The 25,773-nt window shown below is 39.4% G+C and overlaps 2 protein-coding genes across 2 annotated transcripts in view; both read right to left on the bottom strand.

Annotated features, from left to right (window-relative positions):
* The window catches only part of LOC308041712 (olfactory receptor 14J1-like), a gene marked incomplete at both ends in the record, with an annotated part of 115,898 nt that overhangs the window by 55,390 nt on the left and 34,735 nt on the right, over window positions 1–25,773 (bottom strand). The gene's annotated exons all lie outside the window — the stretch shown is intronic.
* The window catches only part of LOC308042146 (neurobeachin-like protein 1), a gene marked incomplete at its 5' end in the record, with an annotated part of 53,560 nt that overhangs the window by 5,914 nt on the left and 21,873 nt on the right, over window positions 1–25,773 (bottom strand). The window contains 29 exons of the mRNA XM_080347293.1: window positions 406–522; window positions 2,423–2,517; window positions 2,963–3,135; window positions 3,755–3,864; window positions 4,934–5,023; window positions 5,523–5,639; window positions 5,976–6,073; window positions 6,521–6,638; window positions 7,212–7,321; window positions 8,534–8,664; window positions 8,761–8,901; window positions 10,114–10,238; window positions 10,340–10,435; window positions 11,097–11,198; window positions 11,997–12,130; window positions 12,982–13,130; window positions 13,680–13,806; window positions 15,373–15,497; window positions 16,086–16,243; window positions 17,285–17,434; window positions 17,539–17,844; window positions 19,071–19,199; window positions 20,649–20,802; window positions 21,161–21,336; window positions 21,858–22,439; window positions 23,708–23,796; window positions 24,098–24,257; window positions 24,608–24,766; window positions 25,332–25,488. Coding sequence (XP_080203419.1) covers window positions 406–522; window positions 2,423–2,517; window positions 2,963–3,135; window positions 3,755–3,864; window positions 4,934–5,023; window positions 5,523–5,639; window positions 5,976–6,073; window positions 6,521–6,638; window positions 7,212–7,321; window positions 8,534–8,664; window positions 8,761–8,901; window positions 10,114–10,238; window positions 10,340–10,435; window positions 11,097–11,198; window positions 11,997–12,130; window positions 12,982–13,130; window positions 13,680–13,806; window positions 15,373–15,497; window positions 16,086–16,243; window positions 17,285–17,434; window positions 17,539–17,844; window positions 19,071–19,199; window positions 20,649–20,802; window positions 21,161–21,336; window positions 21,858–22,439; window positions 23,708–23,796; window positions 24,098–24,257; window positions 24,608–24,766; window positions 25,332–25,488 — 4,378 coding nt within the window. The remainder of the gene's footprint in view (window positions 1–405; window positions 523–2,422; window positions 2,518–2,962; window positions 3,136–3,754; window positions 3,865–4,933; window positions 5,024–5,522; window positions 5,640–5,975; window positions 6,074–6,520; window positions 6,639–7,211; window positions 7,322–8,533; window positions 8,665–8,760; window positions 8,902–10,113; window positions 10,239–10,339; window positions 10,436–11,096; window positions 11,199–11,996; window positions 12,131–12,981; window positions 13,131–13,679; window positions 13,807–15,372; window positions 15,498–16,085; window positions 16,244–17,284; window positions 17,435–17,538; window positions 17,845–19,070; window positions 19,200–20,648; window positions 20,803–21,160; window positions 21,337–21,857; window positions 22,440–23,707; window positions 23,797–24,097; window positions 24,258–24,607; window positions 24,767–25,331; window positions 25,489–25,773) is intronic.

Below are 25,773 nucleotides of genomic sequence, written 5' to 3'. Positions count from 1 at the left end.
TTATATTTCATTAAATTTTTCCCTGCCCAACTCTCCAGCCTGTCCAGGTCTTGCTGGAACACAAATAAGCTGCACAGAACCTTCAAGGTTAAGGAAGCAGGCATGAAACTATCACAGAATTGTTCCTATGAGAAGCTTAAGATCTCCAAATAAGTCCACACTCATTAAAGCTCATCTGTGCAGAATAACACAACATGGTAGCTGAGGCCCATGCTGTGCAGAGCAGTTTGAGACAGCCCAGTTTAAGCAGGCAGCAAGGGAGAGGATGCATAGCATCTTGATGTGCAAGGCTGAAGAAAACATCATGAAACAGTCACATTTTTATATTATTCTTCATCAACTTCAAACATGCTGTATGGTTTGAGTAAAGAAAAGGCAAAGAAGGGAAAGTATGACAATGCTTACCCTGGATCCTGACACTGCCATATCCAGCTCAGTGCTGATGCCAACACTCGACACTTCATCAGTATGCCCGTAAAGGATCTGTAACGGCCTAGGTGCTAGACCTACAGGCACTCCTCCCTGAGAGTAACAAAAAGTGCAATGACACATTCTCTTGCAGCTGAAGGACAAACAAAAAATAAATTTCTGGTATCTTCACTATCAGTTGTGGGAGATGTATATTTGACATAGACCAAAAGCGAAGGCATAACTCATCTGTTCCAATTCCAATTTTTTACCTTTTATGTCAGCAGTGCTATTTACTGACATCACAAGAATGAACGAAGGACATGTGGAAGACAGAGCTTTCTAGCTGCCTTGTTTATATCCCTTCAGATGTCCAGGTTACACCACAGTTAGCAATCCTAATAGGAGTTAGGATCCACTCATCTACCCACTTTTTCTTCATCTGTGTATCTGGGCTTGTTCAGTTCTTACAGTTTACATTGCAATTAAGCACTATGTTCACAGCCATGCTTAAAGAAGTTGAAAGTTATTTTCCTTAAAATTACAGCAACTCTGTTTGATCTTCTAAGGAAGAGCTAATATTCTCTCTCAGTGACTACCGGTAGTACAATATACAAAGGAAATACTGTAATAATGTTCATTAAAAACAGTAATTTTCCCACATGACTGTAGGGTGTAAAAAAATCATTTAGTACTTTTGTTCCAGCATATACAGACATCCTCAGACCAGTCCTACGGCAAGACCTGTGCTTAGTGAGAGGGTATTAGTAAATAGTTCCAAGAGGACTCTTTATTGTCACTTCTGTGATAGATATTTGGCAGTCAAGCAAGGCCAGGGAGCCTGAAGAATGCAGGGATGCAGAACAAGTGTCAAAATACAGAGCTGGGAAAAAATGCAGAGCAGACAAGTAGAATGGACGTGACAGCATGCAGTCATTGCTGCCACTTTGTAAAGACCAAGGGAAAATTCTCACAAGAAGAATTTACAATACATACAAGATATTTAGATATCCATTAAAGAAAAATAAAAAAATACATGAGAAGTCTTAAGAAAAAGTAACTCTAAACAAATATCATCTCCAAAGGATGACTTATTTAACTCACACTAAGATAAACTAAAAAATGCGCAACATTTATCCTCACTTGAGACAAAAAAAATACTGTTGTGAGCACTAAGGTCTCATCTTTTTGACCAAACACTATTGGTACAAAGTACTTCTTGAAAGAATTCTAAATGTTCCCACCAAAAAGACGGCTTCCACAAAAAGACATGCAGTTACACGCCACTGTACTGGTTTAATGTGCTGACTTTAGTTCAATTATAACAAGGTGATGTGACAAAATGTGCTGTCCATAGTATGACAGCTTCCCCTGCAGTTAATCCTACTCATGTTACCTGTAATGCAGCAATCAGAAATGAGCATTTAAATGCTTAACAATGGAAATGGCCTCATGTTTCGTGTGTGAGTACACACATGCATCACACAAACACTTTCATTGTGTGAAAGCGCAAGACCAATACTAAAGAATTCTGAAATGCCAGCATAAATCCAGTTCACAGACTAGTGTTGGCTTTGCTAACTCCTAGTGTACTCGTTCAACAGTGGAAACAATACACTAAAATGCAAGTAGTACACTGAACAGCAGCCTAGAAATGTAAAAATCCCCAACTATAAACACTGTTCTAACAAATTTAGGAAGTCTCAAGCACTGTCTCTTTTTTGTTCTTCTATCTGTACAACGGGGAACAATATTTGCCTATCCTGAAAATAATCTATGACATCTTTAAGAGTGCCTCTGAAATACTGTACTTCAGCTGTAAAGTAACTAATGCGTATAGTGAATATTTCAAATACAGAAGACAATGGGAGTAGTAAAATTAGTAAGCTAATCAATTTTAGTGGCCTGTCTTCCCTGCCAACCTGAAAGGAAATCAATAAACCATCACAGCAAGACAGAGGAGCACAAAAAAGCATTCAGAAACTGCTTCTCAGAGTATGCCTAAATAACCTACCTGCTGAACTATTTGCCATATCATGCAGGTAGTGTCTCTGGAGCCTGAAATTAAATGAATTCCACAGTAGTCTATTGCCAAGCAGGTCACAATATCTAGATAAAGGAAAGAAAACACAAGGTTATCATCACATAAATATTTAAAACTAACTTCCCACAGAGTGACAATGTGCATGTAACAGACCAACAACGTATCCTGATTTGCAGTCAGTTCACTGTGATAAGGGCTGATGAGACTATATTAAACAACGAAGTCTTGTACAGGTGTACCAACCTGATTTAACCACCTTTGCTACCTAAAACCAACAGTCAAGCCTTCTTTTGAAACGACATTAAACCATCACTCCAATGACTAAAAAGTCATGCTGAAGTATTTATGTATAATCATGGTTCAAATATTCTTCTGTTCCTATGCTTCCATTCCTTTATAACAGCTGGGCTTGTCCGCTCGAGTGCACTGGCTACAATTATTTCCAAGAAGACCAAACATCAAGACACAATAAGCAAAACCTTTCATTTCACGATATAAACAATTACTAACCCATGTGCCTGAGGTGCTGTCCAACCAGCTTGCCTTTTGTAAGAGATGTCACTCTGATGCTGTTGTCCCAGTGTCCTCCACTAAAGAGCAGCTTTGCATCATGGGACACTGCAAACAACTTGGAGGTGATCTCCAGCCCCGGTGCAAAGGGACCACTCACATTGCGCTGGGTTCTGCAGGCAAATGATGAGCAGTTAAGGGTAGCTTTAGTTCAGACCAATGTATTTTGCACTTCCTATATCCTTAAAAATAAATAAGAAATTCCATCTGTAGAGGAGGCTATATCTAAAAAAATAATTGGGGGAATTCTGGCACCCTGATATCCAGGGCAATACTCTCACTACCAGCAGCAAGTGGAAGCAAGATTTCACCTTAGATCTTTTCCGTCTTTCATGCAATTTGATCCTGTATGAATAACTCATGTCCCTACTAAGTATTGTTACAATAAAGAAAAAAAAGAATATTCTAAAAAGCAAAGAAGCAAACCCACCACATATACCTGCACTATAGTGTAAGGAAGTATGAAGACTGACCATCTCAGATTCAAAGATGAGTATTTATTTTAAAAAGTTAGAAGTACATCTAAGAATGGAGAACCTTGAAGTACTACTTAAATAACTCTTTACTAGAACAGTATTACAGATTAGAGGTAATATTCTTGAACATCAGAAGATGCATTCTTATGTGAAAACTCAGCCAATGAAAACAGTATAACCCACTGACTGTTGAACAATTACTGTGTTTTATTAGTGTAGATGCATTGATCCGCACCTCGCCTCATCACATGCTTACTTGGGATTTGTCACTGTGGTATCTCTGATGAATGTAAAATAGTTGGAGATATTTTTATCATAAGGCAGCCAACCATGAGTTCCAATAACACAGTTCAGACTTGCTGTTACCTAAAAAAGTTTGAAAGGAAAATCTGTGAAACCCACAGGTATATTTTCTGCTTGCCTTTGATGGCAATGGAGCTTGCATAAAATCCAGCACGGCCTTCTACATTTCCATCTACAAATCAAAAAAAACATCCAGCTGAGGTGAGTTAATGCACATGTGGTGCATATTACCAAATTAGAATAGTGTGTGTTCTAGATACACCAGAGAAGTTGAAAGCAGGGAGAAGGAACATGTAGCAAGGAGGTAAAATACAAAACACCCAGTCAGCTGCTGCTTCTCTTATTTGAAATAGCAGTCATTAAACGTTAACGCATTACCGCAGGAAGATGATTTTTTTAAAAAATTGTACTGCAATTCTATTTCTGAGAAATAAGAAGGGAATGTAAATAGTCGAGGATATTTTCATTAGATATTTAGAAAAAATAAAATGAGAATTGTAGACGTGTCCAAATTATATATGCACATACCACACTAAGCCAGGACAGTACATTTGACCTACAAAGTAGGAATATTTGAAAATAATATTCTTTCCTGCAAAACCAAGGTATTATTGCACAAGGCCCGTATGCAGACCATACATACAGATGTAAATACAAACCCACTCTCCTCTTTTCATCATTTGGCCATCTGCCATAGTGTAAGCACAAAAGTTAATTTCAGCAACAGTGCCAGCCTTTGAAGTAAGTATATGTGGCATACAGTATAGTTTAATATATGGGTCGGAAAGTAATGATAAACATAATGGTGCCATGAAAAACTGCCATTTTCAAGCTGGGCTGCACTGCATTAGGAAGTTGATTGCTATTATGGAAGTGGATTGAGTGGGCAACTTACACCACACCTCACGACAACTGACACTCATGTCTCATCCGTTCTTAAATGCCATTCAACAAATCAGCCTGGTTTCTCTACAGAAGACAAACGTTTAACTTATAGCTGACATTCACTATGGGTTTAAGGAACACATTTGAACAGGAACAGTTAAGAAGTGTTTCTCTACAAGTTGTATGAAACATACACACCTATTTGACTGTCTGCAGTCTAAGAATAGTATTGACACATGCAACTCACCAAGATCTCTGGGCTTCCCTGAGAAATAAAGGAACGTGCCTGATTCCTGGGGACAACAGCTTTGATGATGGGCACACCATCACTGATTCCCTAAGAGAAAGGACACAGTTTCGGTTTGATTATATGTAAGAGCTAAAGGACAAATCTGGTATCTGTGGAGAGTAAAACCCAAAGGCTCTGGAGTAACGTCAGCCATGTAGAGTCCTCTAAGGCACTGGAACACACATATCCAGTTCATGCAGGGATGCTTTGTTGCAGACACCAGAAATGAAACCCTGGCTCTGTCCTAAATCAGGGAGTTTAGCTCACAAGTTCAGGGAGTCCTCAGGTGCCGCCAGTGATGTTCTTGGTTTTCTTAGCATCCTAAGACTCAAAAAACACCCACAGAAGCAGCCAGAAGATACAAATTTAGGGGATTCAACCTCTATGAAACTAATTAAGAAGACAGAGCTCATTTTAGACACATTTGCATTTTAAAAACGTTTTCTTAAATAGGAAGCATGTTTATTTTCATCTAGGTTGTGACCTTTTGTTTCAAGCACGTCAGAAATTTCAAATCAGATTTTACAAAATTTCAGGTAACATCTACCTCGATGAAGAATGACTTCAGTTCAGTGAGGTGCTGAAAGAGATTCAGGGTGGAGGTGTCACTTTTAGTCAGTCTTTGCACTACCTCTTCTGCTGACAGCCTCTGTGGATGGGGCTCCTAGGAGACAATATTTGAAGGATTAGCAGGTTGCACAAATTTATTCATTTGTTCAAGTCACATGATACTCAGAAACTTCTTGATAATCAATGGGAAAATAGACTCTTGAGCACCTAATTTCCCTTGGTAACATATATTAATTTCTTTTGAAAACGGTATGTTAAATTTCCATCAGTGTGACCTTTAGCAGTGGTAATGTAGCAAAGACTTAAAATTCCTAAAATTACAAACTATTCTCTTAGAAATCATCATCTTTTCATTCTTTTTCCAAAGTCCTTTGTTACTCAGTTGGATTTAACCACAAAGGTCTCACTGAGAGGGAACAAAGAGCATTACCTTTAACAGCTGACATGGAGTTTGCCCAAAATTGTTTATCATCCCTTCTAAAGCTTTCCTTTCTTTCTCATCTGTTAAAGCATCCAAATCCACAGCCCCTAGATCACAACCAGAATGATGAAGGGTAGAAAAATGGAAAAAGAACATGATCCAAACAACTTATTGAGAACTGATAATGGTCAACAAATGTTGTGAAACTTAATTTAATTGCAGTGTTATCACATTTTACTCCTGAAAAGCCTTCAAACAATGCCTTCATGTTAAAGATAATCTGAAAATTCCACTCAGTAAGTGGAATTTTAAGTGTATCTGTAAAAGTGCAAGAATTGAAGGCTTTTTTCTTATCAAATAAATTTAATATACATCATGCATGCAGCACATTGCCTATAAAAGCCACTCAAAATTCTGCAAGTTATGCTTCATCTATAATTCTGTTGCCTTACCATAGGCTACTATATGGCATGCTCACAAATCAAGTGGTTTTTGTCTAAGACTGAAAATCCCCAAGTCTGACAACAATGACAAGAGAGCATACTGCTTTGTACCTTCATAAGTACAATAATAGAACACATTGAGTGCCTCCACTGCAGCTGGTCCCCTCTGCTTGTAGCCAAAAATCAGATCTATCCATTCATGAAGATGAGCGGAAACATACTCAGATTCCTAGAACAGAAAAATACTCTTGTAAGAATAAGAACTGCTGCTTTCTTGAAATATTTACTATTTTCTGTGAAAGAGATTTAATTCCAAAAGATATTTAATTCCAAAACGAGGTACACACCAATGTATAGGGCAGAAGTATAAGAATATCCATGTGTGTTAAGGGTAGTAACCGCCAGTAAGAGGGAAAATTAACCCAGCACAGCAGCACATCTAGACTATCGAAATGCAACTATGCAATGGAAGGTAAGCTGCTAGCTCTTGAGAACCATAAAGCATAATCTTTAAAAAGCAAGGGAAGCCTTATCACCTAAACCCACCTAATTCTGCATTCTATGTCTTAGGGCAGCAAACTCCCACATGATTCGTATCTTCAAGCTCTTCCCTTCTTTTTTTTTGAGCATTTTATGGACATACACAGCGCTTTTAACTGAAAGTTCTAACAGTACTTGTAATGTCAAACGCAACCACCACTCTAGTTCAAATGTAGCCTCAGTAGTTCACACTTAAGCCACAGTGACGATGTGGAGGTGTACCTGCTTTATCATTATTTCACACATATAAACCCCATCTTACCAGAGCCTTCCTGTGTTTATAAATGAAGTCTTCTGGGGAGTGAGCCCATTTGGGGAGAACAACATCATTTACCACCTCTTTGGATATTTGAAGCTGACCTAAGTTAAAACCTAGTGAAGAATTTGGAGAATTTTAAGAGTTACTACAAAATATTTCAAGTATCTTGATACCTTAATAAAGATTGAAAAGCATTACTATCTCAATACAAGGGAAGGATATTGAAAAATTCTTAATGTATATTTCCAGCAACGCTACCACCAAGGGCAAGTTCTGCCTGAATGTTTAAAAAGTTAAATAATACAGGATAACAGTTGTCCGAAGTACCTAAATTATTCCAAAGCTGAAGTCTCAACCTTCAAAGTAGCATTAATCATTTACACAGCTGCCTGTAAACGGATTTACATTTGCTTTCTTTTAGCAGGACTAAGAGTCCAAAGCATTTCAATGAGGTTATTCATAAGAATGAAGTTACTTTCAGGTTTCAATGGTTGTAGTATCAAGGCTTCAAGAAGTCTTAAATCCCACCAGGTTTCACTAGAACGACTCTAAATGCTTAAATCACTTTTGAAAGTGTGACCTGGATGTTTCCAATTTTTATAACTTAGAACTCTTGTAGGCTGTAGCTAGCAGAATAAATTAGCAGCAACACACATACAAATCCATTTTTAAATTGTGTAATAGGTAGAAAACCCATTCACTATGCAATAAATGTGAATTAAAAACTGGCTAGGAGTCTCACATCAGAATGCAGGATGCTGTCTTTGCAATCAGCATTATCAGTCATTTTTTTTTCCTTGTGGGCACTGAAACCTTACAAGGCTCTAAAATCAGGTGATTTAACATTACATTGGAAGGTAACTGTAGCAAGCAGAAAATATGTTGGTTGCCTAGAGCAAATAAAAGATCTCACATGTTTGAAGATGTCCAAACTCTATCATCCAATGAACCCAGTAAGAAGAATACTAGTTAGCCTATATTAACTTTTGCTAATTATTTAATCAGTATTAACTGCTGTAATTTTTTTCTTTTTCAAACATCCAAATGATCATCTCTGGTATTTTACATTAGGTAAACAACACTATTTTTAGCCATCCTTAAGTCCCTAGTCTGAATTTATCAACAACATTGAGGCTGTTGCTTAACACAACTGATGTCTTCATTAAACAATCTGAAGCCAGCATGATGATTAAAGTAATTTCTACAAGCACACTATAAAGTTTACATAGGAAGTGTTCCACAGCATTCACAAATGGTTGTAACAATTCTTCTCTGAAGAACACTAGAACAGCTTTCTATGAGAATATTTGGCGTAGTCAGTTTACCATTTTGATTCTCCAGGAACTCTGGAAAGTAGAAGAACTCTGGGATAAGTTCCTTGACATCATTGGGGTTGTCCATGAGCGCCTGCCATGTAGCAGGAATAGAGTGGAACTGCCTGTCAGCACAGTCAAACCTGCAGATCAGAAATCCCAGGTTAGACTTGGTTCACTCCCTCAGTAAACTGGTAATGAAGCAAAATGAGGGTGCTGCTCATTTGCTCACAGTATACCTGCCACTTTGAAGCTGGATATGAAGTGTTGTGAAAGGTTCTACTCGAATGAGGTAATGCATGACACCAGCAGCATTTGAGTAGTGTGTCCCATAGTGAAATTTGTCAATCATCCCCAGGGGATCCTCGAAATTCTCATATCTAAAACACAATAAAGATTTATAAACACAACTGAGCACTACAGTTGATTGACATGTGGATCACAGCATTCTATAAGAGAAAAATACATTGTGTTTTGTTAAACATGAGGACTTCAATTCTGACTTCAATTCTGACTTCAAAAGTCCCTAAGAAAAAGACTTCTGAAAGACAGAAATGTACACCAGATGAAGCCTTTGCATACCTGTTCTTATACTCTTCCCTAGGCAGTTGCTATCAGCTGTCAGAAACTGCATAAAGGGCAAGACAGGACTGATTTAGTATGACTTAATGCAACAGACAACCGCCCCTGCATCACTAAGCTGTACAGATATTATTGAAGGGACTTGTCACAGTTTCTTGCAAGATTTAAGAAAAAAAAAAAGATAAAAAGATTGTGTGTGTGACTGTGTCGAGATGCAGAAAAGAGATTTAATTGACACTTTTCTACAGGCAACCTCACTGTACAGTGCCCCGCCACCATCTGGCTGATATATTGCTCAGTGGCACAAGGCTGGTAAGAGAAATTGGTTCTCCAGCAGTACGACTAACTACAATTTCAATACAGTCAAGGGCAGAGCCTAATCATTCAAAGAAAATTCTCCACGTTCCAAGTTTTCTGAAGAAAGCTGGTTTTGGAAGCTGTCTGACTGGTGCAATGTGGTATGACGGACGGTACACTCACTCCCCACACTAGCAAAAAAAGAAGGATTGCTACACAGATGTGTGGGTGTAAGTAAGTACTTGTCATTCCTACCTACAGAGGAGTTGCTGCAAGTCACTGAGTTATATTTTATTTCAAAGATAATAATCTATGCTTGAAAAAAAGAGCAGGCAGCACAGACTCTGGTTCAATGTTACCTCTCAGCACAGGCAGCTCAACTCACAGTATGATTTTGCATTCCTTATCTTGAAGTAGACATGGGACATAGTATTCTCTCTGCAAGCTGCTGGGTCTTTAAGTGTTTCTCCAGCCTTTTAGTGTTTTTATCTCCACATCTCAGAAACAACTGAAAATTCCTCCTTTCAGTGCCATCTAAGCTAACTAATCTGAATACAGTAGGAACAACAAATCGTAACCTTTGCAAATGCACCTGTGATGTTATAAAACTAGTTTTTAAAACTTTCACTGTCACAACTTTATTTTTGAAATATCTTATTAGCCTGAAGGCTCAGAAAAGATAGAGAAATAGAATGGAGTGTTCTGGTACATACTTCTCTTTCACAGCCTTGGCATTCTTTTCATTCACCACCCCTATGGGTTTGGACAGATCTCTAAAGACTGCAGGATTGTTCAGGTCCAGTTCTTCTGAAGTATAATCTCGTAAAATCCAAGGGAACTATAAAAGAGTCAAAGACAAAACGGAGATTAAAAATCCATCTTTCAAAATAGAAAAAATACAACTGGCAAAAAACAAAAAAATTATTCCTTTTTAATTACCACAGGATACTGAGCGAGGTCATTGTAAGTTCGTCCTGCCATTGTGTTCAGCTGAATAAGGTAGTCAAAGTTGGATATTTCTCTATTCACCCATTTCTGAAAAACAGAAAAAGATACAATGGAAGTCACTACATGAAAGATACCACTATTGCCAATTACACGTTGTGGCAGTGTTTATCTGCCAGAGGACAGCACTGGCAAGTGAAAGACACACAACTGCAAGAATGGTATGAAGAGATGGAAATTAAAAACACATCTACTACATTTAAAAATGTATCCATATTTAGGGTAATACAGACACTTTGACATTTTCCTTTTATACCAATGTCACTAATTCCCTTAAGATCATATTTCCTGCTTAATCTTCATGAGTTTCATTGAAAGCCCCATCATGAAAAGGTAGCAGGGAAAATTATCCATGCATGTAGTGAAAAAAGTTCCAAAATGAGCACTCAGTATCATGGACTGAAAATAGAAGCAGGTCTGCTACATGTTTTCTACTCTTGTTGGAACCCTTGTCACAATCTCATCAACACAAGAGGCTGCTCCATCCGTTTACCTCACTGACTGTACACGACGGAACACAGTGGTTCTAAGAATATGCATGTGAAAGTTTGGGGCGAGACCGAAGGTACAGAAATTGGCAGTCGCCATCTAAACACTGGGGGAAAAAAGCCAAATCAGTAGTCCAGGATGTTCCAGGACTGCTTCAGGAAGCAGAGGAATGCTTTAGACCGTTTGTGCTGAAGTCTCATACCTGCATCAGACCTGAAGCTTTAAAAAGTTCCTGTGGAGATCTTGTCCCAGAAATATTTGGAGAACGCAGTGACAATATTCGACTATATACTTTGTTGCGTACCTGTTAGAAAGCAGCACGAATAAAACAATTATTCTAGAGACTGAAGCTGACAAGTAAACAACTTCTCTGCTACTTAAAACGTGAAATAAATGGAATACAATTATGCTTTAAACACTTCTATCTCTTGCTGCATAAAACATTTGGACATGGATGGACATGACATCCTTCAATTACAGGATACAAAGGCAACAAATAACATGAAGCAGATTTTTTTACTTTTGTGTAGATGCTACACAGTAAAAAAATCACTGTTGCCACAGAAGTCTTCTAGGAAATACTGCTGCTGTTCAAATAAAATTATACCAATGTTTTTCCTACAAAATTATTGCAAAGGTTTATTTGCTGAAAACGAACAAACAAAACCCACAAACCCAAGTCTCCACAACATTTTATAGGAGCTATTCATAGACTGACTGTGGCAGAATGCAAACCCCCCTCTCTCCCCCTCCCTCCTTTGATATGGAAGGAGTAGACACATCTCCCTCTCTCTGCTGCTTGAGGCCAACAGCTGCTTTTGTTTGGCCCCAGAGCCCCCGGCCAGGGTCATTAAGAGAAGGGAGCACTGAGGCACCAGGGAGCCGCTGGGCGCCCGCGGCCAGTGTGGGGGATGTTTGGAAGCTTCAGGGGCACCCACAGCCAGGGTGGGGGTGCAGAGAAGCTTCTGGAATGCCCACAGTCAGATCTGATCAGGCTGTAAAAAACGGGATTCTCGTCGAGGCTCCGCCCCTTGCGCGCGACCTCTTGGAGTTACGAGCGGAGCCGCTGCCGCCAGGAACCACTGCCAATGCCACTGCCTACCTCCTTATTGAAGTTGAGGAAATAGTTGGTTTGGTCGGTCAGGAAGATCTCCAAAGCTGACCTCCTCAGGTTGTACCGACGCAAATGGATCTCTCGAATTTGAGAAAGGTGCCATTTGAAATCAAAACCTACTCCTAGGAAGACAATTTTGATAGTTGACTGGGCTTATATCAAAAACTTTTCATTTAGACATAACGCAGTATCGTTTCCAATCACCCTGGAGTTATCCCTAGAAAAGCTCAATTTTATGTGCGGCTTGATTAACCATCTTACTAGGAAAATGTAACTTCAGCTATTGTTCTACTGAAAGAAGGAGGCAGCAGGGAATATCTGATGGAGTGTATAATGGTTTTTGCTTTCTGATCAAGGTCACTTCATAAATGTATTCTGTTGATAAAAAATATGAACCAACCCCCTTCAGTTTCTTAAACAGGCTTGAATAGAGGCTTTTATGTTTAGAATTCCCAAAAGGTCAACTACTTGATACACTGGTTTTGAAAATTTTACCAGTATTTGTCAAACATTTCTGGTCACTGTTTTCATACTCAGCTATGTATATTCTATTAAAGTTCACTGAAATAGTATACGTGATTGATGTTCACATACCTTTTAATCATCACTTACTACAACTTTTTGATCAATGTAAAAGTGAAACATTTGTCAGGGAGAACATGGAGGTGCCAAAAATTTAGAGGTAATGACATTTTGTAGTCAAACTTAATTTCTTTTAATAGGTTAATTTTTTTATGAAATACTCAGAATGGTGAATCCATTTAGCAGCTCAGTAAGTACAATTCCAGATTCTTGATTCTGAAGGGATCAGCCAGCTACTGATCACCAAGTACAATATTAATTTCAAGTACCAATGCACAACTTGTCTCTTCACAATTAGTTTGACACTCAGTCTCAAAAAAAATCCAGCTCAGCCTACTGAAAACAGAATGCTGAACTGCACTGAACAGAAAGAGACACTGATCACACTCACCTTCCTCTTTTTCAATGCTGCTGTCAAAGAAATAGATGTGCTGGGTAGTGATCTCCAGCCTGCCAGGTATCACATCAATTACTGTAATGAGTTCACAGTCTTCAGACAATATCAGCTTTTCTTTCTGACTTTGCTCATCCTTCTCATCCCTATAAAAATACCACTAAGTGTTAGGAAGATTACACAGTTGCTTGGGTACTTGGTAAGAGTACAGTTCAGAAAATAATTACATTTGAATGGCATTAAAAGTACAACATAAATGACTATACGAAGGTACTTCCATCAGCAGTCTTGCATGTTCCAGACTAGACTACAAAACACCATTTCATAGCAGCACTCTTCAGGCTTGATATTTCAGTCTCGGGCACAATGGACTTGACCTCCCCTGAAGTACAAAAACATGAGGCTGCATTTCCCTTTCTTATTTAATTGCTGGGTGCTTAAATTATCCGACCCAGAGCAGCGCTAAGTCCTGGTTCATGTGACTAAAGTTACCTTCACAAGTATTTGACGAAATGGTTACCCAGAAGTCTGCAGACGTGACACACCACAAACAAGCGTTTAATTACCTTTATGGTACAAGAAAATACATGAGTATCACTCAGAGAAGCGCCACTTCTCTGCTGGACTTCAAGAGCACAGACAAACATAGATGCACGCACAACATCACATGCCCAGTCCTACTCTGCTGTACTTACAAATTGGAACTGGCTGCAGTGTCTTCTTCTGGTAGTTCAAGAACATCATCTTCCAAGTCACTCACTTTCACCTGCTTCACCACCTCCAGCAGCAGAGAGTCACTAGAAGGCTGTGTCTGGTGCACACCTGTCAGAAACAGATATTGCAGCTCACAAAATGTTTGCTACAGCACTTTGGGAAAGCTGAACTCCTGAGTGTATCTTCTGCTGTCAAAACACAGAATCCCAGAATGTCAGGGATCGGAAGGGACCTCGAAAGCTCATCCAGTGCAATCCCCCCATGGAGCAGGAACACCCAGATGAGGTTACACAGGAAGGTGTCCAGGCGGGCTTGAATGTTTCCAGAGTAGGAGACTCCACAACCTCCCTGGGCAGCCTGTTTCAGGCTCTGTCACCATCACTGAGAAGAAGTTTCTTCTCAAATTCAAGTGGAACCTTTTGTGTTCCAGTTTGCACCCATTGCCCCTTGTCCTGTCACTGGTTGTTACCCAGAAGAGCCTGGCTCCATCCTCCTGACACTCACCCTTTCCATATTGATCCCCATGAATGAGTCCTCCCTCAGTCTCCTCTTGTCCAGCTCCAGAGCCCCAGCTCCCTCAGCCTTTCCTCACACGGGAGATGCTCCACTCCCTGCAGCATCTTGGTGGCTGCACTGGACTCTCTCCAGCAGTTTCCTGTCCTGCTGGAACTGAGGGGCCACAACTGGACACAAGATTCCAGGTGCGGTCTCCCCAGGGCAGAGCAGAGGGGCAGGAGAACCTCTCTGACCTACTGACCACCCCCTTCTAACCCACCCCAGGTCCCATTGGCTTCCTGGTCACAAGGGCCCAGTGCTGGCTCATGGTCACCCTGCTGTCCACAGGACCCCCAGGTCCCTTTCCCCTACGCTGCTCTCTAATAGGTCATTCCCCAACTTATACTGGAACCTGGGGTTGTTCCTGCCCAGATGTTGGTTTTAACTGAGTAAAAAATAACGAGACTTCTTAGATACTTTTGGGAGAAGCAGAACACTAAAGATACTCCCTGAACTACATGATATACATGTCAAATCGTAACAGTACAACAGGAAGACACAAACACATTAGAAAACTGAATTTTGATGTGGACATTTCCAACAAAATATTTTGCAGTGTTCTGTCAAACATGGTTAAAGTGTGCAGACTTCATGGAAATACACTGCATTTATTTTTTGCTTACTTGGGTTTAAAAGAGTTATTTTTTTTGTCTCAAGTCTTGACATCCAACACACCTAACTTAAATAACAGTTTGCACCCCTAACTCTGCTGTTTGGCATATTTCTGAAACAAAGTGCTTCATATCTACACATTTTAATTATAAGCTCTAAAAGGTTGTAAAGAAATAGTGCCTGCATACTCTGATCTCATTGTGTCCTTTTCTCGAAACAATCTTACGCAAGAAAGCTGTGTGACTGTTTATTTTAAACCAAAGGCTTTCTTTAACTTTTTGGCACAAAAACTCACATTTGAATAAACAAGGGGAAATTAATTCTGCTCAGTAGGAAGATGGTGTTTCAGGTGAAAGTACCACTCTTACGTCACATATTTTACTATAGAAGAAATAAATACAAAGAGTATTTAAATACAATTCTTAAATACAAAGAGTAAAGTGTGTATCTTTCTTCAGTAAAGACTGAAGAATCCCAAGGGAAATAGCAAATACAATCCAACTTTACCTAAATTATCTCTCAGGTCACTAGCATCCTGATGAGAGGTGAAGTTGTAATTCTGCACCAGTTTTAGTTTCATACGTGAAAAATTTTCCACATTTGAAAGTTTCCAGTGAATAGGACGCTGTTCCCTTGGAATACAAGAATATCCATAAAAACAGTTAAAAGAAGGTAAAGACCTATGTGAATTCGTTACGAAACAGCACATATTTAGAAAAATACTGGTCATCCACTTGTACACTGTAAAACAGAAAAGCAATAAACTGCGTTTTAATTTCATATTTCATCTTGCAGTTCTGATGAACCTAAAGTACTTTGCAAAGAGTATTTATTTTCTATTATTATTATTATTTTAAACTGAAACCAACTTAACGCATAATAACTCAAAGTCTTTATTAACAAGTCTGTTATCTCTTTTCCAACAGAGCCACCTATCTGTAGGATGTCTCAAAAAGTTTTTGCAATCACTTCACTGATAACTAATTTTTTTGGTCACTTGGCAAGAGTACCCAGAAAACTACCTCGGCACTATGCTTGAAACTTTGCATTTTGGTAACTAAATGCAGGACACGTTATAAAAGATGCACTGAATGTTAACTTTACATCTCAAGAATTGTTATTGGAGTCAATCTGCCACAGTTCACATGAAACAGTTAAGTTAGTCATGTGAGCAAACTCCTTTTAAGTATCATATACAGTTTGATTTAAAAACTTCTTACATCTCAGCCCAAGGGCCACGTTCAGAGAGGAGGTAGAGCTGGGCTGCTCTCCACTGTCTCAGAGTAGCTGTGTGTTGACCGTGAAGTTGCTTTAACATACTGTTGTAGCGCAGATTTTCCTGCCGAGCTTTTCTGCCGAACGGTTCCACAAAATGCTCCTGAAAGACCATTAAAAACAGATCTAGCACTGAAATAACTCTGACCTTTGAAAACACAGTTTTGTGGCTTGCAAGGATTCTCACCAATTAAGAAGGAACAACAAAGCCTAAGCGGTAAAAATTTCTGAAAATTTAAGGTAATGCTTACAAGGAAAATTTTAAGAAGCTTAGTGCTGGAAGAAATGGCACCAAACTTTGACTTTAAGATGTGAAGAAAGTATTATCAATTCTGAATCCATATGAAAAGAATTCCTCGTCATCAGAAAAGTGGTCAGTATGGTAATCCTATTGTAACAGGTAGGATTTTTCTGTAAACTCCTGTTCTAGAATGTGACTCTCATTCTATCCTTCCTTTAGCTACTTGAATAAAAGAGGACTTACTATAAGGATCCTTATTAAGTAGACAAAGAGAACACAAGAGAAATGTAACTTAGCTATATTTGCTGTAATTACTGCTTAATTCTACTGCCTAAACTGAGTCAGTTGAGAAACAGTTTTTCCAAAAGTTTCATGTTAAATAGGAGCTGTTCAGTATTTTAAACACTTTCATTGCATTGAAATAGGGTAAACAACAACCACCACCAAAAACAACAACAAAAAAAAACCCAAACAAAAATGAAACAAAACAAAACCAAATCAAACGAAAAACCCACACAAAACAAAACATACACACACACCACACACGCTGACTCATCTCATAATGGATAAGAGATTTTAATAATTCAAACCAAAGTAAAAGAACATGCAGCAGTATAAGAACATGCAGCTTATATCTGAGCATAATTCCAGGTTGCTGCACTATGAGAAAGGCCTCATGTTCTTAAATAATTCTGCTTACATATAAGACTCTTAAATAGAAAGAACATAATTAAAAGAAAATCCTACAAGTGTATCAAGTCACATTGCCCATAACATCTTAAACTAATCAACCTGCCTGCAATCACTTGAATTGGAGCATCCTGGAATTCAGTTTCTCCATCTTTTAGAAGGCAACTCCCAAGATAGTTCTAAGAGAAACTTGCACTCACTCCAAAACCTTACCTGAAATTTAAGCTTACTTTCTCCTCTCTCCCGGTCTCGCTTGTGCATGTTCACCATAAATGCTTCATAACAATCCCTCCAATAAAGTGTCATCTGCTCGTGATCATGTCTGAATGAATTCTCTTCATACTGCTTCATATTTGGAATAATCTGGTTCCAGCAAAACAAAAAGCACAATGTGATTTCTCAATGAGTTTCTCTGCTTTCATGGCTAAAAAGAGAGGGAAAATGATGGAAAATAATCTACTACTTACATATTTGCCAATATACACTTGCCACTCAGCAGAGCTGCAGTATTCTTGAAAATCCTCAAAGAAAGATGGGCTGCCATTGGTAGGAGGCAATGAAGGGAGATGCAGGTTCATGAAAAGAAGTTCATAAATCTTGGATACCAATGTCCGAACAAGGGGAATCAAAAATGAGTAAGTTTCTGTCTTCTTTTCAATTGATCTACTCAAGATGCCTTCCAGCTTCCCCAGGATGTAGCACGCTTCGGGCTGGCTCTCAACTACTTTGGTCTGAAGAAGTGTGTTTAGTTTGGCTGCTGCCATAGCACAGACCTACACAGAAAAACAACAAAAAATGAATGCAATACTCAAAATAGTGATTTCCAGCACAGGAATATGGACATATTCTGGCTGCATCCTGGGAAGCCTAAGGCACACATCCATCAAATATGGACACTGACCACTCATCCATCCTGTAATAGACCGAACCTGAGTCCACTGCAACCACAAACAGCTGCATTAAGACAATCCCAAACATAAACTAACAGGCCTGGCTTTTCTGAAGGGCTCATTCCAGGCACAGCCCTGCTAACTTTGCTCCAAATGTTGATTTGGCAGAACAGTCCAGGTTCATGTGCACTTAAAAATACATAAACCCTAAACTACAAATAGATGTATTTTATGGTAGAAACAAAAAGTCACAATCAGAATCACTATCTTACTGCCACTAGTAGTGCCTACATAGTCCCAGCTTCCAACAGCTTGGCCTCTACCTCATTCTCATGCTCGGAAGGTGCACATTGGCAAGACTGCGGGGTAAATTTGCAAATGGTAAGAATTAAGGCAAACATCTTCCCTGCACAAGGAGGAAGGACTGCCATCAGACTCACTAGATGTCAGCTAAAGCCTTCTTATTAGCTGCATTTTCCTGAAAAGCCGGATACATATTTTGGTAGACATAGCAACGGTATGCAAGGTCACTGATAAGGATGGATGCACATCTCACGAGAGGGGCAAGGAGAAACAGGTGACCAAAAATGGACCAACTTAGTATAACATCCCATTCATGTGATACTACATATAAAAATGGGAGATCACGAGGACTCTTGTCCCTTTTCCTTGTGGCCGACATTAGGAGAGGACCTTGCGAGTCATCCCTGCCAGCTGAGGCCAGTGACAGACTGAATCCAGCTCCGGTTGGCTGCAGAGTCCAGTCCAGGACTTCGGGTGCCGGCTCTGCAGTTGCCGGGACTTTCAAGATTGGTTTTGTACATTTTGTTTTATTTTCTCTATTCTTCTTAGTAGCATTAGTAAAACATCTTTAATTTTTCCAACTCTCTTCTCTCCCTCCTTCTTTCCCTCCCAGTCACCTGTGCTGAGTGGGAAGGGAGGAGAGGGAGGAGCTGAAGGCAGAAGTTGTGGGGGAGAGGAGGTTAACAATACATCTGCCACGGTTTTATTGTCACCCCGCAATCAAAACCTCGACACCCATAAGCCACAACAGTTACAACAAACACGCGCTTAAAACACAGCACTACTAGTAGGAATTTGCCACCAACCTGTAAGTTATCTTGTGCAATGAATCCAAGGAGCAACCGGACTTGTACCTGTGAAAGCCTGTTTGCCTCTGGGCCAGCAGAGTACCAGACGGACAGGCTGTCCATGAGAGTCACCAGTTCTTCCAAGAGCTATTGTAAAAACAGACTGGCGTGAAATAAAATTCACAACAGTTACTCCAGCTGGAAACACAAGCATTTCAACTAGCTGAAGAAGAGGCTGTGTTCACAGCTCTAACTTACCCAAATCCAGAAAATTATCCCAGAACACCGCACTGCAAAACAATTCCTGACTACAAAAAAATATCTCTAGCCCCATACGGTGAACTTAAGTGTCTCCCCTGAATAAAGCCAAAACCAACATGTGGTATATATGCATATGTTTTTGCCTATAATTGATGTCCAGTAAATGTCATTTCCTTAGGAAAGCTAAAGACTCCACAAGTAGGATTACTACAACTGAAAAGACACTATTACTAAATAGCACAGATCTCACACCAACTTGCAATTTCTGCCTTTAGTATAGATAGGACTTCATTCTTTTGCTTTGTATTTTAAATTATTTGACTGTAATGCTAGTAATTTACCAGGAATAGCAATGCACAGAGTGCCTTGAGAAGGAAAACACAGCTTCCTTCATGAATATCTGATTTAGTGAAACACCTGAAACTGTGTAACAAGCTATAAATGTCTTTAAAAATATATAAAAAATATAGGAGGCAATCCTTTCTGTTCAGTATTTCTAAACCAGGGTAGGTATTTGCAGGTAAATGGCACATTTCACTATCCAGATGTATTTGCTTAAAACCACTATACCTTCATACATTCCTTAATAAATTACTGAAATGTAAAAGAGTGGTGGTGGCTCCATACAATGCCTCTCCCCTTTAGCCTTGAAAAATGGAAAAGCAATGACAACTCAGCAAAGGAAACAAGACTACTGCCAGAAACGACACAAATGTTGAGGCAAATGATGGGGATCTAAAAGGCAGGAGAAAGAGCCAGACGGCAGAAAGCTCCTTTACGTTACCTATTGCGTTGATTAGTAATTTTCTTCCACAGATCTCACGTTTCTGACTCTGATCTAGAAAATTGAGCTATTTGCATATATATGCACAACCTTATGTTGAACATCCAATAGGGGTCAAAGCCCAGAAGTGACATTTCTCAGCTTGCAACTGAGAGCAGAGTTTTGGCTGGTTTTTTTAATCAGGACACACACAATGCATCATACCTGCTGATAAACGGTGCAAAATCTGCTTAGGCTACAACTGACACTGTTTCATTAGCTCCTACATTTTCTAAATACCTCTCCAGTCTGAAAAATACCTGGATTTTCAAGAAAGAGTACCACCACTTAGAGGCCTATTTAACTTGCAAAATTAACTATATTCCCTGTGGTAAGTATGCATGCTTTTTTTACTCCTTAAGGGGCAAGCTAACCCATTCCACTGCAGACGCTCACTCTGTAGTATCTACCATTTAAAAACAAGCCTAGAAGGAACAGCAGTATCCAAGCTGACAACTTTTTCAGTATTATTTCAGCCCATATACAGTATTTCCATTATGTAGTTACTGTACCTTTTCTGTCCATAAATTTGAATTAACTAGTCCTTCTGCCTGCAGGAAATCTTGTACAATTAGCAAGAGCATGAAGGCATTTTCAGCATGTGCAGGGAGAGCTTTTGAATCTCTGTTGTCAGTGACTGACCATTCTAACATCTTCTCCAGCAAGCTGCATGGAAAACAAAATCCCAAAGTCATTATTATACGTTCTAAGTGTAAGTGGCCTAAAAAAAATCCAATTAAGTATTTAATTGAGCATCTTAGTCTGCAGTGACATAACTGTCATCTTCTCAATAAGTCAATGAGGTAAAAGAGATTTCGAACAGCTCACGAAACCAGCGATACATTTTCAAAACCTTATCACCATGTGACACTACTAAATAGGTAGCAGAATATACTTCTGACAGTATGTGAAGAAAAGTACATCCTGTTGTGAAACACCCGCCCCTTCCCTGCTTCACTAAAGCCCCTTTCCCTGTTTTCCCTCAGAAGAGATGAAACAATCCATCCTTGAACTGGACACTCACTTGAGTTTTATTTCATCAGAAGGTCGCAGCAACTCATTAGATATCCCCAGTTTGGTCAGTGCAGAAAACACCTGCCCTCGCTCAATCCAAGCAGCAGCATCAGATTTTTCAATGCCTTTCCACATTATACACAGGAGGATGTCGGTAAGTAACTGTATGAGTTCAGTATCACCCCCCTACAAAAGAACAGAAATATTTACAGCCCTTCTAGTCTAGACAACCTCCAAAACCTTTCTCCTTCATCACAGTCTACTTTTGCATGCTTCGGTGTTTTTGAAAACTCTGCAGTCTAAAGTCCAATGGCCACATACATGCAAATGCAAAGATAAGAGACCATGGCTTGCTTGTATGTTGTAATACATACTGACTTGATTCCTACATCATTATTTCAACCTGACCTTTAGTCTGCTCTATGCCTCCTCTGGAAGGTAAAGGATGTTGAAATATAGAAGGAGGGGGGAGTTTGTAGTTTTCTTTGTTTTAACATCAAAGCTATTCCAACCAGAGAACCATAAAAAGGAGACATGTTACAAAAGGAAGTACCCCTATAAAATAGCTATATTGTTTGCTCTTCTGTTGGAAGATAGGAGGGGGAAAAAAACCCTACAATAATTATGCATTAGGAAGATTATTAAAAAAATAAACAGCAATTGCAGACATTTGGAAAAATTAACCGCATAGAGAGTGCATTACTTACTCCTTGGTTTTCAAATAAAGAAAGATCGGCGGCAAAGCCCACATCATTTGAAAGAGCCAGCTCTTTGTCGGGCTGCCCAGAGAACGCCTTTGTGTTCTCTATGGGTGAGGGTGTGCTGGGCTGGCTGTCTGTCAGTCGATTTGCAACGTCCGCCAGTTCGTAAGAGTCAACACTGGAGAGATCTAAGCTCAAATGTGAAGGATTGCTGTGCCACAATTCCTCCCGCTCCTCCAGCCTAAAAGACATCTCCGCTGTGGACGCGTCTTCCAGTGGCATGACAGAGAAATGAGCAGGGACATCCAGGGATTTGGCGTCTTCTAAACTCCACTGATCAAACAGACCATTAACACATGCGAAGCTGCCAGTTTTGTCTCCCTCTGTCTTATCAGGTTGATGTTTCTGAAGCTCTTCAGCAGGAAGCTTTTTTTCCTCTTCCCTTGAGGAATCAGCCCTGGTCTCTTTCAAGCCAATCTGGACAACTGAGTTTTCTTTCAGGAACAGTCGAATCAAAGTGTCCTGCCAGCCCAACTGCTGAGAAATCTGCTGTGCTGCATCCAGCTGGGAATGCAAAAGGTGCAAAACCTGAGGACAGCAGAAGATATCCCATGAGTATACATTAATTTTGGTGGGTCACTGCATTCATTCTAGCTTTGCAATTAGACATTTTACAATCGACAACTTTTTGCCTTTTGTAAGGCTCTTGTAAAAGAGCCACAATCAGTTAATAATAAGCAAACAAGCCATAAAATAATTTTTTTTCCAAATATACTATTTCTAATGAGAAAAAAGGGATAAAGAAAACTTTCTCAGGAGCAGGGACGAAAAGCTTCCAAAGCATATTGCTAAGTCCTCATATTCCAGCCACTCTTCTGTACCAATTCCAGCAAAAGCCAACTATCCCAACAAATAATCCTAATTCAGCCATTAGTCTGCAAAAAAAGAAATCTAGACCAGAAAATATGCTTGATTAGGAACTACTCAATAGATAAAAGTAAGAAAGCTGCAATATTAATAGCTTTCCAATAATGTATATTATAATTTCCCTTTTTTCACTTTGAGAAACCTTAATAGACAATATAGTGCCTCACAGCTACATTTGCTACTACTAATTTCGGCAATAAAAGTCAGAGAGAGCTTGGTTTAGAAAAAGTCGCTGCTTCTTCCCTATCTCTTCCCTGCAGCCACAACCACTCTTTTGAATCATAATATATTATTTCGAAAAAAGATATTAAGAATACAAAACTTTGATCATGGTCTTACGCATCCTTTGAGAAAACTCAGTATCTCAAGGAGTCTACAATCTCTAACTTGTAGAAAATACAGCTATTTGAGAATCATGACAGAGGCTTTGCTTTGTGTTTTGGTTCTTAAAAGGACTGGGATACAGAAAATTCAAAATTAAGTGACAGATGGGCTTCATTTTTAAGGTAAATCATTGCTAACGAAAGCAGTAGCAACAAATAAAGCCTCAAATAATTAAGATATCACAAAGGGTGAGTGTCAGGAGGATGGAGCCAGGCTCTTCCCGGTGACAACCAGTGACAGGACAAGGGGTAATGGGTACAAACTGGAACACAAGAGGTTCCACTTGAATTTAAGAAGAAACTTCTTCCTGGTGAGGGTGGCAGAGCCTGGCCCAGGCTGCCCAGGGGGGTTGTGGAGTCTCCTTCTCTGCAGACATTCCAACCCGCCTGGACACCTTCCTGTGTAACCTCAGCTGGGTGTTCCTGCTCCATGGGGGGATTGCACTGGATGAGCTTTCCAGGGCCCTTCCAACCCCTGACATTCTGGGATTCTGTACAGCTTATGGGCTTAAAGGACAGTATTCCTGTTTAAAGCAGACTACCAACCTTTCTGCAGATGACCACTCTCATGTTTATATCTGATCTATGAGCCAGATGTACTACAGCTAGGAGATCTTTATAATTCACAGCAGGATCTGTAGGGCAGAAAGAAAAAACAACACAAATTATATCCTGCAAGAGAATTTGACAGCTAAATATTACAAATTGCCTTGGAGGTCACTGCGACATTCAGGGGTAGTAAAGGGAACAAACTTCAGGGAACTAACACAATATTAGCTGAGACTAATGGGAACCTTGAATAGAAAAGCTCTGTAAAGTAACAGCTCTGGTTTTCCTTGAAAACAAAACAAAGCAAAGCACAAACAAACAAAATCAATAAGTTTGCCTCTGAGCAGGAGGAGTTTATTAATGGTAGACACAACACTTGCCAATTACCTGCATACAGAACTTGGTTAAGAAGGTTTTTAATAAGAGAAACAGTAAGCGCAGATTCATTCAGAAGGAGCCCCAGTCCAGAGTACCCCACCTCCCTGAGTCTCATTCGGTGCTTACTACGTTCATAAACTTTAGTGCATTTTAGCATCTCTTCCACAATCTGCAAGAAAAAGCACACACAAATGCAAAATAAGCACAAGGGAGCATCCAGACCTCTACATCTTCATATGTATGATATAACATGCTGGTCCACTGTTTTTAAGTTTACTTTGTAAGCTAACTCAAGCAACATGGACTGTTTTTTTAAAGGTATCGATACTTTAAGAGAACACTAATTCCATTGTGACTATGGCAGTAAACAGAATAGCTAACAGAACAGAAAAGAAAAATTAAAACATGGAGGATGAGTATCTCTGCAATTGCATGCACGTCTGCAGTGTCAGACTACAGACAAAACCACAAATTTATGTTCGATTGATCGATTTAAGAACATACAATTCAATTCATTACCTTGAAAACAAGTTCTCTAAGTCTGTCAGAGTATCTTTGGTGCAATAACAGAGCGTAAAGAATATCAGCATTCCCTGGTTCAAAGAGCAATAAAAAAAGCTGGTCTGGGGCTGGGCTGGAATGAAGTAGGCTGAAGAGAACATCCAGAATTCCATAGAGCTATAAAATTAAGACAACTATATTAATCCACAGCTCATTCAGACTGCATACTCCATTTGGGGGACGTTTTATTGGCTTTGAAATTTTGCCTTTGGCTTGTTACAAAATAGACATTTTGTCTACTCAATATTACTCCATTTAAAATTACATTTTTTGGATACCTTCTTTCCCTCCATATAGGACACCTTATCAAATTGTAATTAGAGTTCAAGTTCAGTTGGCATTTACAAAATAGAAATGACATCATTACAACTTCTGATGAGTTGAAGTCCAGTTAATTTGGTTTTGTAAATTAAGAGAAGTTTTCTAATGGCAGTGTTACATATCATGTTCTTTCTGCCCCCTTCAGGGAAAAAAAATAACCTGTAAAGTATGGCCATCTGCAGAGCACCATCAGCTTTTGAGTGTGCTCCTATGACCTGCCTCAGCATCAAATAACACTTCGCTTGTGTTAATAACACTTCCCCCCCTCTTTTAAGCACACTAGACACAAGATTTCTAAACACCAAACAACAAAACCAAAATGCGTAAAGTTTAAACAGCTAACATAGACCATATTGGATACCTGCTCCTCTTCAGTGGTGGCAGCTATGTATCCTATGATGCTCTGTATTTCTTCATGTGTTCCACCTTTGCTCAGGAAATACCTGATCAGTCCATAGAGGGACGTCCGTATTGTTCTCAGGTCATCAGGAGCCAAATCACTGTCTTTACAGCCACTGCTACACATGACAGACAGGAAAAGCAAAGGAAGTTCTTCATGCCTCATTAACAGTAATTTCGTTGTGCTAGTTTTGTAATTTTGTAATTTTTCACCTACCTATATATCATGGCACAGGTCACCAATTTCTACTGAAGTAAGGCAACCGAACAGTAATAAGAAATAGTAGATCAGACTTACCAAGTCTATAAGGCCCAGAAATGTAGACTTGGACTGATCTGGATACAGGTCAGGATTTCAGGTCCCTCCCACCCCGACCCTCTAAAGCAAAGAGCAAGGTCTCTAG

The sequence above is a fragment of the Nesoenas mayeri genome (assembly GCF_963082525.1).
Source record: "Nesoenas mayeri genome assembly, chromosome: 6".
Classification (NCBI taxonomy): domain Eukaryota; kingdom Metazoa; phylum Chordata; class Aves; order Columbiformes; family Columbidae; genus Nesoenas; species Nesoenas mayeri.
This window is presented reverse-complemented; position numbering and strand designations above follow the sequence as displayed.